Source organism: Aethalodelphis obliquidens, unplaced genomic scaffold (assembly GCF_003676395.1).
Source record: "Aethalodelphis obliquidens isolate GAN/ISIS:26980383/991018 unplaced genomic scaffold, ASM367639v1 scaffold3, whole genome shotgun sequence".
In the NCBI taxonomy this organism is placed as follows: Eukaryota; Metazoa; Chordata; class Mammalia; order Artiodactyla; family Delphinidae; genus Aethalodelphis; species Aethalodelphis obliquidens.
The window spans coordinates 18,303,969-18,320,276 of NW_020837947.1; the positions used below are offsets into that span (position 1 = coordinate 18,303,969).

Consider the following 16,308-nt stretch of genomic DNA (forward strand, 5'->3'; position numbering starts at 1 on the left):
CCACTCGCTCACAGCGCTCCACTCTGCCCCCAACCAAGGTGCTAAACTTGCTCTTGCCATGGTGTCAAGCACCTTGTCACCACCCTATAGAAACCTCAGTTCTCATCTTCCTGAACTGTTAGGAGAATCTGACAAAGTCGAATCAACCCTCATTTTCTCTTTCTTCAAAAACTTTTCTCCATGAGCATAATAACTTTTGTACCTCCTATTTCAGAGGTGCTACTTTTAGACTTCTCTCACACTGACATTCACTGATACATATCAGAGAATCTTAATATTCTGTCCTGGATCTGACTCTCTTTGTACAAACTTTCCTGGGCACTTCATGGGCAGAAACAGCATAATGAGTTCCAAATCTGTGTCTCCAGCCCGACTCCCCTATGCAGTATCCCTTGGACATTTCACTGGCCTACCATGTTTAACACCTAAAAATGACTTAGGACTTCCTTGGTGGCACAGTGGTTAAGAATCCGCCTGCCAATGCAGGGGACACGGGTTCGACCCCTGGTCCGGGAAGATCCCACATGCCACAGAGCAGCTAAGCCCGTGCACCACAACTACTGAAGCCTGCGCACTCTAGGGTCCTCTTGCTGCAACTACTGAGCTTATGTGCTGCAACTACTGAAGCCTGTGTGCCTAGAGCCTGTGCTCTGCAACAAGAGAAGCCACCTCAATGAGAAGCCCGCACACTGGAACGAAGAGTAGCCCCCGCTCACCGCAAATAGAGAAAGCCCGCATGCAGCAAGGAAGGCTCAGTGCAGCCAAAAAAATTTTAAAAAAAGAAAAAAAGAATTTATTGTCTTTCTGTTGCCCAACCAGCCAATGGGGTTCTCTTCCTGTAACCTCTAACTAAGTAAATGACACTTACTGTCCAACAGTTCCCCAAGTCAAACCCCAATCAACCAACGCTCTCAATTTTACTTCCTTGGTACCTTAAAATCCTTTCTCGTTCCTCTAGATTCATTGTCACTGCCTGTTATGGGTTAAATTGTGTCCCCCTCAAAAACATGCTGGAGTCCTAACCCCCAGCCCCTCACAATGTCACCATTCTTAGAGAGATTATCTCCCAGAGATAATCAAGTTAAAATGAGGTCCTTATGAAAAGGGGAAGTTTGGAGACAGAGAGACACAGGGAGAATGGTGCGTGAAGAGGAACAGAAAGACCAGGGTGATAAATCTATGAGTCAAAGAATGCCAATGACTAGAACCCCCTAGAAGCTAGCAGAAAGCATGGAGTATCTTCTCCCTCTCAGCCCTCAGTAGGAATCAGTCCAGCTGGCACTTTGATCTCAGACTTGTGGCAGTCAGGATTTCTGTTGTGTAAGCTACCTACGTTGCCAGTTTGTGGGCCTTTGTTATGGCAGCCTTGGTAAACAAATACACTGACTTATTTCACTTGCCATGATCACACACCTGGGTTATTCTGCAACTTCTACGTGGCTGGTTTCCCTGTCTCCAGTTATGTTTCCCTTCATCCATACAACACACTGCAGTCTTCCGAGTGAGCTTTTTTTCCTTTTTTTTTCATGTTTTGTACCTTTTATGATTACATATAATTTCATAACAATAAGGTTCTAACATTTTTTCTGTTCTTAGAAATTATATTTAGAGTACTTTTTCAATTCATAGTTGCAGACATAATGTTTTAACACAGTCTATTAATGCCATTTTGCTTAAAATCCTCCAAAGCATCTCAGTGCCTCTATGGTAAAATCTGAATCTCTTCTTGCCTTGAGGCCCTTCAGGAAAGGGCCCTGCCAACCTCTGGATCTTACTTCTTGCTATAGCACCCTAGAACCCCATTTTGCAAACAAAACAAAGATCATACTGAAAAGGTCATATTCTCTCTAATTTCTGAATTTTTACATGTGCTAGTCAAGCAGTTCTCTCCTCACCTTCCTCTCAACTCATCCTGACAGATTTAGGACCAGCTGCTATGACTAATTTAGGTATTGGGTTCAATATCACTGAGTCTAATACTGGCCCTGCTGTGTGATACAATGGTTTCCTATCATAGTAGTTAAAATACTTTATCACAATTGTTATTTTTAGTTACTGGCACATTTCCTTCCTTCTCTCCTTTTTTTTTTTTTTTTTTGCTTTCTTCTAATAGGCAGTATGCAGATATATTACAAGAAGCAGATAGATTAAAAAGAGAATTCTTCAACCCTTTTATTGCCCTCAGTTTATGTGCTTTTGTTTAGTATTTTCTCTAAAATTTTACCTGTATATAAAATATATAAACAACTATAAACATAAGAAAATATACTTGGAACACCATACACAAAGATAAACTCAAAATGGATTAAAGACCTAAATGTAAGGCCAGACACTATCAAACTCTTAGAGGAAAACATAGGCAGAACACTCTATGACATAAATCACAGCACGATCCTTTTTGACCCACCTCCTAGAGAAATGGAAATAAAAACAAAAATAAACAAATGGGACCTAATGAAACTTCAAAGCTTTTGCACAGCAAAGGAAACCATAAACAAGACCAAAAGACAACCCTCAGAATGGGAGAAAATATTTGCAAATGAAGCAACTGACAAAGGATTAATCTCCAAAATTTACAAGCAGCTCATGCAGCTCAATATCAAAAAAAACAAACAACCCAATCCAAAAATGGGCAGAAGACCTCAATAGACACTTCTCCAAAGAAGATATATAGATTGCCAACAAACACATGAAAGAATGCTCAACATCACTAATCAGTAGAGAAATGCAAATCAAAACTACAATGAGATATCATCTCACACCGCTCAGAATGGCCATCATCAAAAAATCTAGAAACAATAAATGCTGGAGAGGGTGTGGAAAAAAGGGAACCCTCTTGCACTGTTGGTGGGAATGTAAATTGATACAGCCACTATGGAGAACAGTATGGAGTTTCCTTAAAAAACTAAAAATAGAACTACCATATGACCCAGCAATCCCACTACTGGGCATATACCCTGAGAAAACCATAATTCAAAAATAGTCATGTACCAAAATGTTCATTGCAGCTCTATTTACAATAGCCAGACATGGAAGCAACCTAAGTGTCCATCAACAGATGAGTGGATAAAGAAGATGTGGCACATATATACAATGGAATATTACTCAGCCATAAAAAGAAATGAAATTGAGTTATTTGTAGTGCAGTAGATGGACGTAGAGTCTGTCATACAGAGTCAGAAAGAAAAAAACAAATACCGTATACTAACACATATATATGGAATCTAAGAAAAAAAATGTCATGAAGAACCTAGGGGCAAGACGGGAATAAAGACACAGACCTACTAGAGAATGGACTTGAGGATATGGGGAGGGGGAAGGGTAAGCTGTGACAAAGTGAGAGAATGGCATGGACATATATACACTACCAAATGTAAAATAGCTAGTGGGAAGCAGCCGCATAGCACAGGGAGGTCTGCTCAGTGCGTTGTGACCACCTAGAGGGGTGGCATAAGGAGGGTGGGAGGGAGGGAGACGCAAGAGGGAAGAGATATGGGAACATATATATATAACTGATTCACTTTGTTATAAAGCAGAAACTAACACACCATTGTAAAGCAATTATACTCCAATAAAGATATTAGGAAAAAAAAGAAAATATACTTGGGATATACTGTATATATTGTTCTGTAATTTAGTTTTGTTGTTGATTATCTTTCTTTGCAAAAAATGTGAGCATGTTTGTTAAAGGGATAAAGGTTTTAAGGAGCAAATAAATATTAATTATAGAGAAAAATCAGCCAGAATACAATGAATTATTATTTGTGCCTATACTGTCAAAAAGACTTGGGTTTTACTTTTGAAAACCAATTTACCAATATGTATGGTTTCTTTAAAATATTTAATCTCCTTAAAACAATAAATCTTTAGACAATAATCAGAAATTTTCTTTAATATTTACAATAAAATATGCCCATCATATCTCTATTAATACTATAGAAAAAGTAGAAAAGGAAATTTGTAACAACAGGGAATAACCAATAACCAAAAAACTTGTATATTCATATGAATAATTATTAGATAATCATGAAAAAGAGTTCACAAAATGTCTTAATGGTATTGGGAAATGTTAACACTATAATGTTAAGTAAAAAGTCAGATTATAAAACTTTAATTATGTTATGATTTTAATAATGTTAAACTGTGAATAGAAAAAACATTCTAAGAAAATACAATAGAATACTAACAATGATAGTTTCTAGGTTATGTGTGATTTTTATTTCCTTAATAACATATTTGCCAAACTTTCTGCATAGAAAAAATATATGAAAAGAGAAGACAAGTATTCTAACAACTCATTTAATGAACATTTAACAATATTTAATGAAGGCGAACTACGTGTCAGGCATATATCAATACGTCCTGTATTGATAAGACATGGTTCCTGCCTCCAATAAATGTTAATTCTCATGGAGGTGGATGTGAAATTAACCAGATAAAATTTGATATGTCACATTCTTAGAAAGAACCAAAGACTATAGAAACACGACCAGGACTAACTAGTTATATTTGGAGGTTTGGGTATAAAAGATTTGACTCTTGAAACTGATCCTTAAAAGTGATAAATTTTGCTAGGTGGAAAAATGGAGACAGAATATAACAAGATAAGAGGAAAGGCATGGGCAAGATAAAATCACATCACAAATATGTCAGGAGTTGGTCCATAGCTCCATCAAGAGAGTGCACAGTGTGTTGGGAGGCTAGGCAGGAGTGTTTGTGGTTTGGATTTTACTTTACAGCCAATGGAAATTTGTCCAAAATTTTAAAGACGGGAAATCACATATTTAAATGTGTTTGTTAGAAAGATAACTACTCTGGTAGTAAAGGATGGATATGTAAATGAATAAGGTGAGAGAGACAGAGAAATAGTTAAAAATGAAGAGTGAATATAATGGAGACATGGACACAGCATTTTTATAGACAAAATATAATGAGGCCCTGAAGTAGTGGAGGACATTGAGAATAAAGAGGAGGGCATAGAGATGAGAGGTATGAGGGAATGAGAATCAGAAGGGCTGATTAATGAAAGAGAGTGGAGTCCATGATGAGGCTATTTATGGAGAATATATAAATATGTATGAAAAGAAGGATGAGTTGGCAGATAAGGAGAAACCTACACAAGAGAAGAGTTAGAGATGGAACAGAATGAGGAGAGAGTAAAAAGAGGGAAGAGTGTTAGGATGTTCAATGAAAGTCAAATACGATGAGGACTAAGAAACCATTATGTGCAACATAGGCTTGATCTTATATAACATTTATATAATCACATTACTCTCTGTGTTGTTTCCAAAAGAGTATAAAAGTGAAGTTCAAAATTCACCCAGGATTTTACAGAAAATTTATTGATTTTGGTAATATTAATATTTAAAATAAAATATTTAAATTTAAAATCAATTATTTAATACAAAAATTATTAATATTTTCAAAGGAATGCATTTCCTTTCTGTCACATACCTGAATACAATTTTCTTATCATTGGGTATGTAGTAATCTCTGATTTCCTTTATGGTAAAGGTATTACATGGAGGATCTCGAGACAGACATGGGAGTGGATGATAAGAACCAATGAGGCGCATTTTCCATCGTGAGGATGTTACATACACATCACCAGTATATGCTTCAGCCACGAATGTATATCCTTTCTACAGGAAAAAAGAATTACACAGAAGTAAGTGACATTGTCACTAGTCTCTCAAAGGTACAATAGATGATTTCACAGTATTAAAAGTCTTTATTATCTTAATATACATAAAGATCCTAAAATCTATTGATAATCAACAAATCACTAGCATGTTTTGAAATCCCTCTCAAAAATTGCTATCTTACATGTTTTTGGAGAAAATGGAAAACTCCAACACTTTTGTTTGTATGGTTCCCTAGCTACAAAAAAAAAAGTGCTTAACTGTGGTAGATGATTACTACATTTCCTGCTAATTCTCCTAATGCTTCCTAAGGCAGATTTTTATCATTATATCATCCTGGATTAGCCCAATAGCTTCCTACTTGATTTCCCTGTCTTCTCAGTATCATCTTTCTAAATATGAGATGAAAAAGGCAGAAGAGTTTATGGAAATGTAGTGCCCTTAGGATGACCATTAGCAGGTAAAGCTATCAAATTAGCAGCAGATCTGGTTCCATGGAACCCAGATGTGAGCCTGGAGATGAGCTCTTTAGGTTGGAGAAAAGAAGCAGTTAAGGAACCTGGGAAAGTGCTAACAGACAAAAGTTCAAAGTAATTCTGAGTTTATAATTCCATACATTTCTAACAAGACAGAAGAATATAGATTTGTATTCCAGTTGCTCTCTGATGCAGAGGAAGCTCTCCAATGTGTCTAGATTTTTAGGAACAAAAATTAGAGATACACAAGACAGAATGAATTCATAACATTGCAAAAAACACCTAGGAATGTTAACCAAAATTCCAAAACCTGTAATAAGATCAGAATTGCAACACCCATGAGGACCTTTGACATTACGTTTGGGGCAAGAAGAAAAGGAAGATAAATCATGTATGCTAAAGTGTTTTTATCAGGAAAGTGCAGATTTATTGCTGTTTTTGTTATTATTTGGGCTTGTGGTAGTAATCTATTAAAGAAGCAAAATAAAATTACATGACTCTGATTTTGTGTTTGTCTAGACTCAGAGAACAGTTTTGAGAGGAATAAAAGTTTATAAAATGGTAGGATAGATATTGGTAAGTGAAAGTCTAAAGCTAAACCAGTGATAGGATTTTGAGAGGACCTGGTGACTCTAAACCGACCTCAAGACTCTGTAATAGAAGAGTAACATAATCGAGTACTGAGTACTGAGAAACCTCATAGATAAGTATTTCAAATCACAGGTTATGGTCTTTGAAAAATTATGAAAAAATATATGTCAAACAATTCTAAAGGATTAACTGTGTAACCAGGTGTTTTTATTTTTTTTTAACCTTAGACACTAGTTCTGTGGACATATGTTAGAAAAAGTTGACCTAAAATAGGCTACATATGTGTCAAATGCCTGGCAAGTGCCAAAATGCGAATGCAGACATGGGCTACAAAACAATGGAGTAATGATCCTCCTTCAGATGGGTTGGAATTCCCTTTAGAGGCTGCATTTAGTTCTGGGAACTACATTTTAGAGGAGACTTAGATAATTTGGAGAAATGTTCAAAGATCAAGAATTGTGACGAAAGGAAAACCATACTACAAGAAGAATGACTGAAGCTATTCTTGTATTCATACAGCTCTATATTCTCCTCCTCATTCTATTTTATTCTAAAAAGACCCACAGTGAGAGGTTAGAAGAAGGAGGTATTTGACAGAGGGAATGGCTATGCTTGTTGCAATCCTAAATTTACAGTTTAGAAATAATAGTTAAATGGAGATAGAGTGTTTTTCTGCATACTGACTCAAAATGTGTCATTTAAAGCTACCCCCCAAATTCAAGTTTAGTCTAGAAAGGGAAGTCTTCACTGGGGTTACTAAACAAAACCCAAACCAAACCCAAAATTTATATGCTAGATATAAACAAGAATCAGATTCTTATGTGGTTCAACTAAATATCCTTAAAGATCGCTACAAAAATTAAGTATCAGTGGCTAATATATTAATATTAGTATACTTATCTAGTGAAGTAAAGAGCTCATCTCTAGAATTTAATGACATCTATGATCTTGATAGAGTCTCCCTTTGAATGATATCATCTTTTTCATATGGATCTTTGGGACTTTTGATTTCCAATCACAGATGAAATAAATTTTTATATTCAAAAGGAAATCTAGGCCAAACTTGACAAACAGACATTATAAAAATAACCCATCAATTGTTCCTGGTGTGAAGACAAGTTTGTTAACAAAGAACTAGTTATCTCTTATAGTGTTTGGTTTAACCCAAGATATTCTGCTGGAGAGAGGCAAGGTTTATCAATAAATTTCCCAAGCTATAATTTTTAATAAATTGCTATTTACTAGGACATAAGGGAGAATAAATATAGTGCAAAAGGGAGTTGTATGGAGGGTCAAATTATATTAGGGTCAAATAAATTCAGTTTTTGAGTACCTGTTTGATGTACAGAAATTGTCTTTTATTGGCAAATTCTTCTATTTTTAATTGAAATATAAATACTCTTTCAAAGCAATGAGAAAAATAACATATTGGTGCACAGGCTTTGAGTTTTTAAAAATTACATTTAAGTATATAACTCCAAATATACATAACTGCACACAAAAATATTGTCTATCAGATTTTCTAATAAAATGTAAATGTGAAGTAAATGTGCAAAATTTAATACAAACTAAAAATGATTCAAGTCCAGTTTACAATTTGATAATATCTTCAAATTTAGTAAAACCAGACTGCATTATTGAGAAAATTTGTATCATGAAAAATAGAAAAAAATGATAAGCTTTTAATAAGAGTTTTTAAATTATAATGAAATAGTATAAAAACTCATTAGTAAAATATAAAGTTTTAACAATAGTGATACACAGCCACACACCTCTATGTATAGATATAAATGGATTAAATGATTTCATGAAAAATTTAATTGCCCTGATTTTTAAAAAGTTTCCTAAAATCCTAAAATCTCTAAAATAGTTTAACAGTGAACAAGTAGAATTTGAAATTAAAAACAAATTACATTAGCAACCACAAAACTGAAATACTTAGATATAAATCTAACAAAATATGTACAAAATGTGTATGAAAAAAATTATAAAACTCTGATGAACAAAGTCAAAGGAGAACTAAAAAATGAAGAGATATTCTATGTTCCTGGATAGGAAGAATCAACACTGTGAATATTTCAGTTATTTCCAACTTGATCTATAAATTTAATGCAATCTCAATCAAAATCTCAGCATGCTATTTTATGGATACCAACAAACTGGTTGTAAGGTTTATATGGAGAAGACCAAGAATAACCAACACAATACTGAAAAAGAAAAACAAAGTTGGAGAACTGAAACTAATCGACTTTAAGACTCGCTATAAAGCTGCCATCATTAAGACAGTGTCATTTTGACAAAGTAACAGACATACAGATCAATGGAATAGAATAGACCCAGAAATAGACCCACATAAATATAGTGAACGGATCTTTGACAAAAGAGCAACGGCAATACAATGGATCAAAAACAGTCTTTTCAACAAATGGTGCTGGAAAAACTGGACACCCAAAGCAAAAAAGAGAATCTAGACACAGACCCTCACCCTTCACAAAAATTAACTCCAAACGGATTACAGACCAAAATGTAAAATACAAAACTATAAAACTCTTAGAGGGTAACATAAGAGAAAGCCTAGGAATCTCTTGGGTATGGCAATGACTTTCCAGATCCAACAAAAAAGGCATGGTCCACGAAACTGGATCCATGAATTTTAATGAAGCTGGACTTTATTAAAATTAAAAACTTTTGCTCTGTCAAAGAACATGTCAAGAAAATGAGAAGACAAGCCATAGACTGGGAAAAAATATTTGCAAAAGACACATATGATAAAGGACTGTTTCCCAAATATACAAAAACTTTTAAAACTCAATAATAAGAAAACTAACAACCTGATTTAAAAATGGGCCAAATATTTTAACAGACACCTCATCAAAGAAGAAATATAGATGGCAAATAAGCATACGAAAAGATGCTCCACATCATATGACATCAGAGAAACTAAAACAACAATGAAATAACACTACACAGGTATTAAAATGGCCAAAATCCAGAACACTGACAACACCAGATGCTGAGGAGGGTATGGAGCAATGGGAGCTCTCATATATTGCTGCAGGAATGAAAAACGTTACAGACATTTTGGAGGCCAGTTTGGTGGTTTCTTACAAAACTAAACAGTTTGGCGGTTTCTCACTATATGATCCAGAAATTATGCTTCTTGTTATTTACCCAAAGGAGTTAAAAACTTATGTCCATACAAAAACATGCACACTTTGTTCATGATTGCCAAAACTTGGAAGCAGCCAAGGTGTTCTACAGTAGGTGAATGGATAAATAAACGGTGGTATATCCAGACATGAAATATTATTCAGCGTTAAAAATAAATGAGCTATTAGCCATTAAAAGACACGAAGAAAGCTTAAATGCAAGTTTTAAAGTGAAGGAAGCCAATCTGAAAAGTTTTCTTATGTACTATATGATTCCAACTTTATGACATTTTGGAAAAGACAAAAAAACAAACTATGGAGATAGTAAGAGGATCAGTGGTTGGCAGGGCTTGGGGTGGGTGGATAAATAAGTGGAACACAGAGGATTATTAGGGCAGTAAAAATACTCTGCATGATCTCATAATAATGGATGCATGTCATTTTACATTTGTCTAAACCCATAGAAGGTACAACACAGGTACAAACAGCGAACCATAATGTAAACTATGGACTTTGTGTGATGATGATGTGTCAATGTAAAATGAGCAACTGTAACAAATGCACCACTCTGGTAGGGGATGTTGATAATGAGGAAGGCTGTGCATGTGGGGGAGAAGAGGGTATAAGGGCTATCTCTGTACTTTCCTCTCAATTTTGCTGACTCTAAAAAATAAAGTCTTATTTTTAAAAATTCTTAAAATAACTCAAAAGAATTATCGAGTTCTTTTAAGGAATGATATTCTATATCTTTTATTCCTATAAACCAGTATTCATCAGGTAGATATGTCTAAATTTATACAAAATAATGCATAGAACCATAGAAGTCAGTCACAACCACAGCTCGAAGAGAAAAATAAAGAGGTTCAAAGCCATACAGCTAGAGAATGGAACATCAGAGCTACAGGAGATCTGATTTACAGTGCAAGTATACACTAGCTTTTATCGTGCTTCCCTCTTAGAAGGAATGACTGGAAACACAAAAATGAGGTTCAGGTAAATAGAGAAGTAACATGATTTGCGTGGACATCAACCATCAGGGTCTGTATTCAGCAGGAGTAATGTGCCAAGAGTGTCTATTCTTGAAGGAATCTGGGTAGCCCTGGAAAAGACTGGGGCTGCTGGGATGGTGAGTGGCTGTGTAATCACAATCTTCTGACATGTTTAGGAATAGAATAAAAAACCCACTGGGAAACTGAGAAAACCTGCTGCTTTGGTTTGGTTTAGGGATAGGAATAAATGTGCTCTTTACCTCCATTTTCATTTTAAGGGTTTGTATGATTTTATGATTTTAATAATGAGAATTTCTAACTTTTCCTTTTGTCATATTTTCTTTGGATAAAAGATAAGAAGGAGGGCTAAAAGGTGAATGTTCTAGCACTCGCATTAATTACCTTTTGCTGTCAAATACATGGGACTTCCATGGAGAAAGACCAGGACCCTATTCCTCTGTTATGTAGATTGAAAACACATCTGTTCTACCTTCTGTTGGAACCTCTCAGGGTGCTGACTTCTCACTGCTATTCTATCATATGAGGAGAATAAATTTTACACCTACCTTATTCTTAGTATAAAGATAAGGCACCACTTTTTGGAATACCTTTGGCACTTGTTCCATGGTGTCATTATTAACAACGTGGAGCATACAGACTGGAAGTGTAGTATATACTTTGGGAACCAAAGTCATATCTTGAGGAACCAAAAATGTTTCTCTGTAATTACAAAAGCATGAACTTTCCCTTGACATGAATCATAAAGAAAGTTTGAAATTAGGTTTGATGCTAAGAAATAAAAACATAAGTTTAAAGTTGCAAATAACTTAAAAGCATGCATACTGTTTTCCTTTAAAATTCTTGTTGATACACTATTTTGTCATGCAGATGCAAACCTTTTAAGAAATCCCATTTATAAGTAGTTTGTGACTCTTACCTAATAGGCTGTTGCTTCAAAATGAGTAAATTTATTTATATACGGAAAGCGTCTCAATTTATTTTATTATGTTTACCATACTCATAAAAAGATCTAACAACACTTCATAGTCTTCATATTTTGTTTAAAGAAACATGAATAAAAATTTCTATAATATCTCATTTATGCATAGCAGATATGGAAGAAATTTTAACTAACTTCTGAAAGCAACTTAAACGTTCATATTAATACTTTTACTACTATCATAAAGATTCATAAAGAAAGCTCTGTATATATGAATATTTCATGCCACTTAAGAGTGATATTACTTGCCAATGTGATAGCCTCACCTGAATACTATAAACCAAGTATTTGGTGGCTGGTCTGCGTAAGTCACAGTGTAGTCAGCAAAAGCAGTCTTAGTTTCTTCATCTTGATAGCATGGATAAGATTCCATAGACTTGCACTTACTTTTAAACATTAGTCTAAAAATGTAAAAATAATTTAAGTACCAATGGCAAAACAACTTTTAAAATAAATTCTATTTACAAAAAAGAAATAGGCAAAAAAACAGCATAAAATATCATAGTACATTGTTGGCTAGATTGAGTCCTTCATCAAATGGGGGCTCGTGGTGCACGGCACCAAAGCAGGAGAGCCCATTCCAGATTAACCATGATGTCTATCAAAGGTGCCCAAAGTTATTTGAAGTTCTTAGTCAAGAGAGAACCTAATTCATGATCTGAGGAGTAACTGAAATTTATAGATGGGAAATCAGCACGAAAGTTCAACCTATAAGGGTGATGAAACTAGAAGCAGGCAAACTAGCAATAAAACTGGGTGGAAGCCACTGAAGGTCTGGGGTTGACTGGAGACTCAATACTAGAATGGAGTTTAAAGTGAGGAATGGATTTGGAAAAAAAGACTAAAAAAACCCCTGAAAATAGAGGCCACAAACAAGGGGAGAGTGCCAGAGTTTTCCTTCTACATGATTTCTGGTGCAACTGAGGTTTCTCCATGTTTGACCCCTGGAAGCCTGTGGCATATTCCAGAACACGATGGAAGTGATGAGAGAGATCCTCCAGGTCCTGTACCTCCCACTCTGCCAGGAACCGGACCCAGCCTCAGTAGCACCAGGAATCTCAGGTCTTTTATACAATGTCTTGGGTATTAGCTGGGACAGAAGCTATAATGGCCATAGGAATGGTTCTCTGTTAGAGGTCTAGACAGAGCTAGAGGTGCTCTTGGCTTCCAGAAGGTGGATGGCTCAACTGTACTGTCACGGGGAAGCAGAGCCATAGAGATCCTCACAGAGGATAGGATTCACATGCTCCATTTGATCACTGGTCTTTGGTGGTGGGAGGAAAATGACAGGTTTATATTCGGAAGGATTTTTAAAAGCTTTTCAAAATAATGACAAGAACAAAGACCAGGGCAATTATATATTCTGATTCTTCTGGGGCAGTCCTGGTGTAGGCTCATATCCCTGGCATCATTATTAATAGTGCTCCCTCATTCCCTGTCAAAGTGTCCCAGTTTGGTTGATAAATAACCTGATCACCCTCACTAGGAAGTATGAGGTGATGGTCAGTCAATGCAGAGTACCCCTGTCAATCATATGGGGGCTGGCTGAGTCTAAGTGCAGGAGCTGGCTGAGCCAGTACAGGAACTAAGCAGGCCACATAGGGAACTGAGTGCAATCGTGGGTCCCACCACGATTCTAAGAGAAGGGTGCAATTTAAAGGCCTTCCAGACTGTCACTGTTTCCATCACACGTTCTACTATTTTTCATATACCTCAGGAAATTCTAATGAGTATAGGACCATCAAAATCCTGATGTACCATGTGGAATATCTTAAATGACCCATAGAGAGAGATCCCTGACATAATCAAAAGATTTAGTTTTAACTTTGCATCCTAGGACAGAGAGAAAGTTATATTGGAAAACTGAGCCTTGCCCAAAGTCAACTGTTGAAGTTGTGCCCCTACAGGTCTGAGAATGCAAGGCTAGGCTCAAGGACCTCAAAGTTACTCATGTACTACTACTAATAATAGCAATATTTATAATAGCTAATGTTGTGTAATGGCTCAGTCTGTAGCATTGTGCTAAATAATTTTCCAGGATTACCTTAATTTATCTTTTCAGCTTTATAAAGGAATGAAGTAGATATTATTATCCTTATATTACAGATGAAAAAAACTTAATTTTATGTTCAGAGAGGATAAGAAACTTACCCCGGGTCACACATCTGATAATTAGTAGAAATGGGGTTAGCATTAGGTCTTATACTAAAAGATGTGCTTTTGACCGTGTAATTAATGCCTTCTAGGATGAGGAGGTAGCTTTGGATGCTCCTGACATTTAAGTTTAAAGATGGGTGAGACTTGTGAGTTTCATCCGTTCAATAGATTGGGGTGTGCAACTCAAACTATTGAAAGAGCATGGCCAATATCTGCATTGGATATTCGCTGAGTTTCTTTCTGGGAAATGCTCTTGGCTATGGTAGAAGGAACACATGGAGAGGAAAGCCAGCTCCCTGAAGGAGTTATGCCTGTGTTTCAAATACACCTCCATAGTGAACTGACCTGAGTCCCTAATAGGGCAACACATGATTTTAGCACTCCATTTGCATGAAAATTAGGTGTAATTTCTGGGCCAGAAATCTTCCTCACAATGTTGAAGCAGTTTGGAGAAGGAGGTTCTTCATGCTCTCTGTGTCTGTCCAAACAATTGGGGTCTTAGGCAGAAGAGTACCCGTTTTAGAAAACAGGCTTCTGGAGCAAAAGTTTAATCAAGCTGAATTATCAGGTGATAGCAGTATCCACAGGTCAGGACTTGGGTGAGGTGAGTGAGGTACTCACTCTCAGGGTTGGGAAAATACAAATTTGGATTTTTTCCAGATTAAAAATTTTGACATTTGGCTCATCATGAAATTTTTTCATTAACTTTAGGTTTATATGTTTACATGCATAATTTTCTGTTTGTCTCTTGCTTATAAATATAAGTCCAATCGTTATTTCATTTTGACCGTGTATCCAGAAACTTTTCTTTAATTTTCTCATTAATTCTAATAAATTCATGTAGGTTTTCTGGCATTTTCTACATATATAACCATGTTGCCTGTAAACAGTAGTTTTATTTCTTCCCTTCAAACTCTAGTGATTTTATTTTGCTTTATTGCCTTTTTGCCCTTCACAAAATTCCAGGACTATCTTGAATAGAAGTGTTTGGTCAGGTGTCTTTGTCTCATTCTCAAACTTAAGAAAAAGCTTTCAAAATTTCACCACTAATCATGTTTGTAGTAATTGCTTAAAAATAGTAGATACCATAACATATTAAGGAAAGTCTTCTCTAATCCTAGTTTGCTAAAAAATTTAAAATTTTTGAATTTTTGTTAAATTTTTTCAAATGTTTTTTTCTGAACCTAGCCAGAGAACCGAGTGATTTGTTCCTTTTCCCTGTTAATGCGCCAAATTGATGAATTTCCTAATGTTAAACCACTATTACACATCTTAGATTGGGAGAGCCACTTGGTTATAAGGTATTATTCTTTTAATATAATTCTGAGTTTGATTTGCTAATATTTTATTACACTTTTTCATCTAATTTCACGAGGGCATTTGGTTTGCAATTTCACTTTTTTTTACTGTCCTTGTTGAGTTTTTTAAATCAAGGTTATGAGTTGGTAAATGTCTCCTCTTTTTTTCTGTTCTCTGGAATATGTATAAGATTAATCTTATTTCTTAAATTCACTTGTGGATCCATTAGCATATTGCTAGCGAATGTATTATGTATCCTTGCCCTACCAGTGTTTCATCTAGATTATTACTTTTACCATTTCTGCAATAATGCTAGAACCTTAGAACTCTTTAAAGCTTATTACCCAACTTCTGCGTTTTGCATTGCTAAGGTTAAGAATTTACTCGTACATATGGCTCTTAGTGTGATTGTCCTTTGAAAATAGTGTGTCTTATTTCTCTGGTTACTTTGAAGGTTTTTCTTTTGGCCTTTGGTTTTCAGCAATTTGACTACGATGAGCCTGGGTATGGTTCTCTTCGTGTCCTTCCTGCATGGAGTGTGCATGCAGAGTCTCTTGAAAATATGGGTTGATGTATTTTATCAGTTTTGGAAATTTATCAGCTATTATCTTTTTTCATTCTGGGACTATAATGATACAAATATTAGACTGTCTAAGCATGTTCCCCATGTCCCTTAGCTCTTTCCTTATTCTCCACTATTTTTCTATTGACCTATCTCCCATTTCACTAATCTCTTCCTCTATTCTTCCTGATCTGCTGTTAACTAATTAAAAAGTTTTAAAAATTTCAGTTGTTAAAAATCTTATTTATGTAATTTCCATTTAACTGTGTTTTATTAATCTAGACTTTTAATTTATTTTCTCTTTCTTTAACCTTTATTTTCTTGGGCATTTCCATAATACTTACCTTTAGAGATTTGGTCTGCTAGCTCCTACATCACCAAGTGGTCTGCTTCTTTTATATATATATATATATATATATATATATATATATATATATATATAT

The 16,308-nt window shown here is 35.3% G+C and overlaps 1 protein-coding gene and 1 long non-coding RNA gene across 6 annotated transcripts in view; one reads left to right on the forward strand and one right to left on the reverse strand.

Annotated features, from left to right (window-relative positions):
* The window catches only part of LOC113608080 (uncharacterized), a 134,393-nt gene that overhangs the window by 75,475 nt on the left and 42,610 nt on the right, over window positions 1–16,308 (forward strand). Inside the window, exon 2 of the long non-coding RNA XR_003428208.1 lies at window positions 5,515–5,668. This is a non-coding gene — a long non-coding RNA (uncharacterized LOC113608080). The remainder of the gene's footprint in view (window positions 1–5,514; window positions 5,669–16,308) is intronic.
* ADGB (androglobin) overlaps window positions 1–16,308 on the reverse strand; it is a 134,031-nt gene that overhangs the window by 35,557 nt on the left and 82,166 nt on the right. For all 5 annotated transcript variants that reach the window (XM_027083903.1, XM_027083894.1, XM_027083921.1 and 2 more), the window contains 3 exons: window positions 12,114–12,248; window positions 11,414–11,567; window positions 5,455–5,642 (listed from right to left, as the gene is read on the reverse strand). In XM_027083903.1, the coding sequence (XP_026939704.1) occupies window positions 5,455–5,642; window positions 11,414–11,567; window positions 12,114–12,248 (477 nt within the window). The remainder of the gene's footprint in view (window positions 1–5,454; window positions 5,643–11,413; window positions 11,568–12,113; window positions 12,249–16,308) is intronic.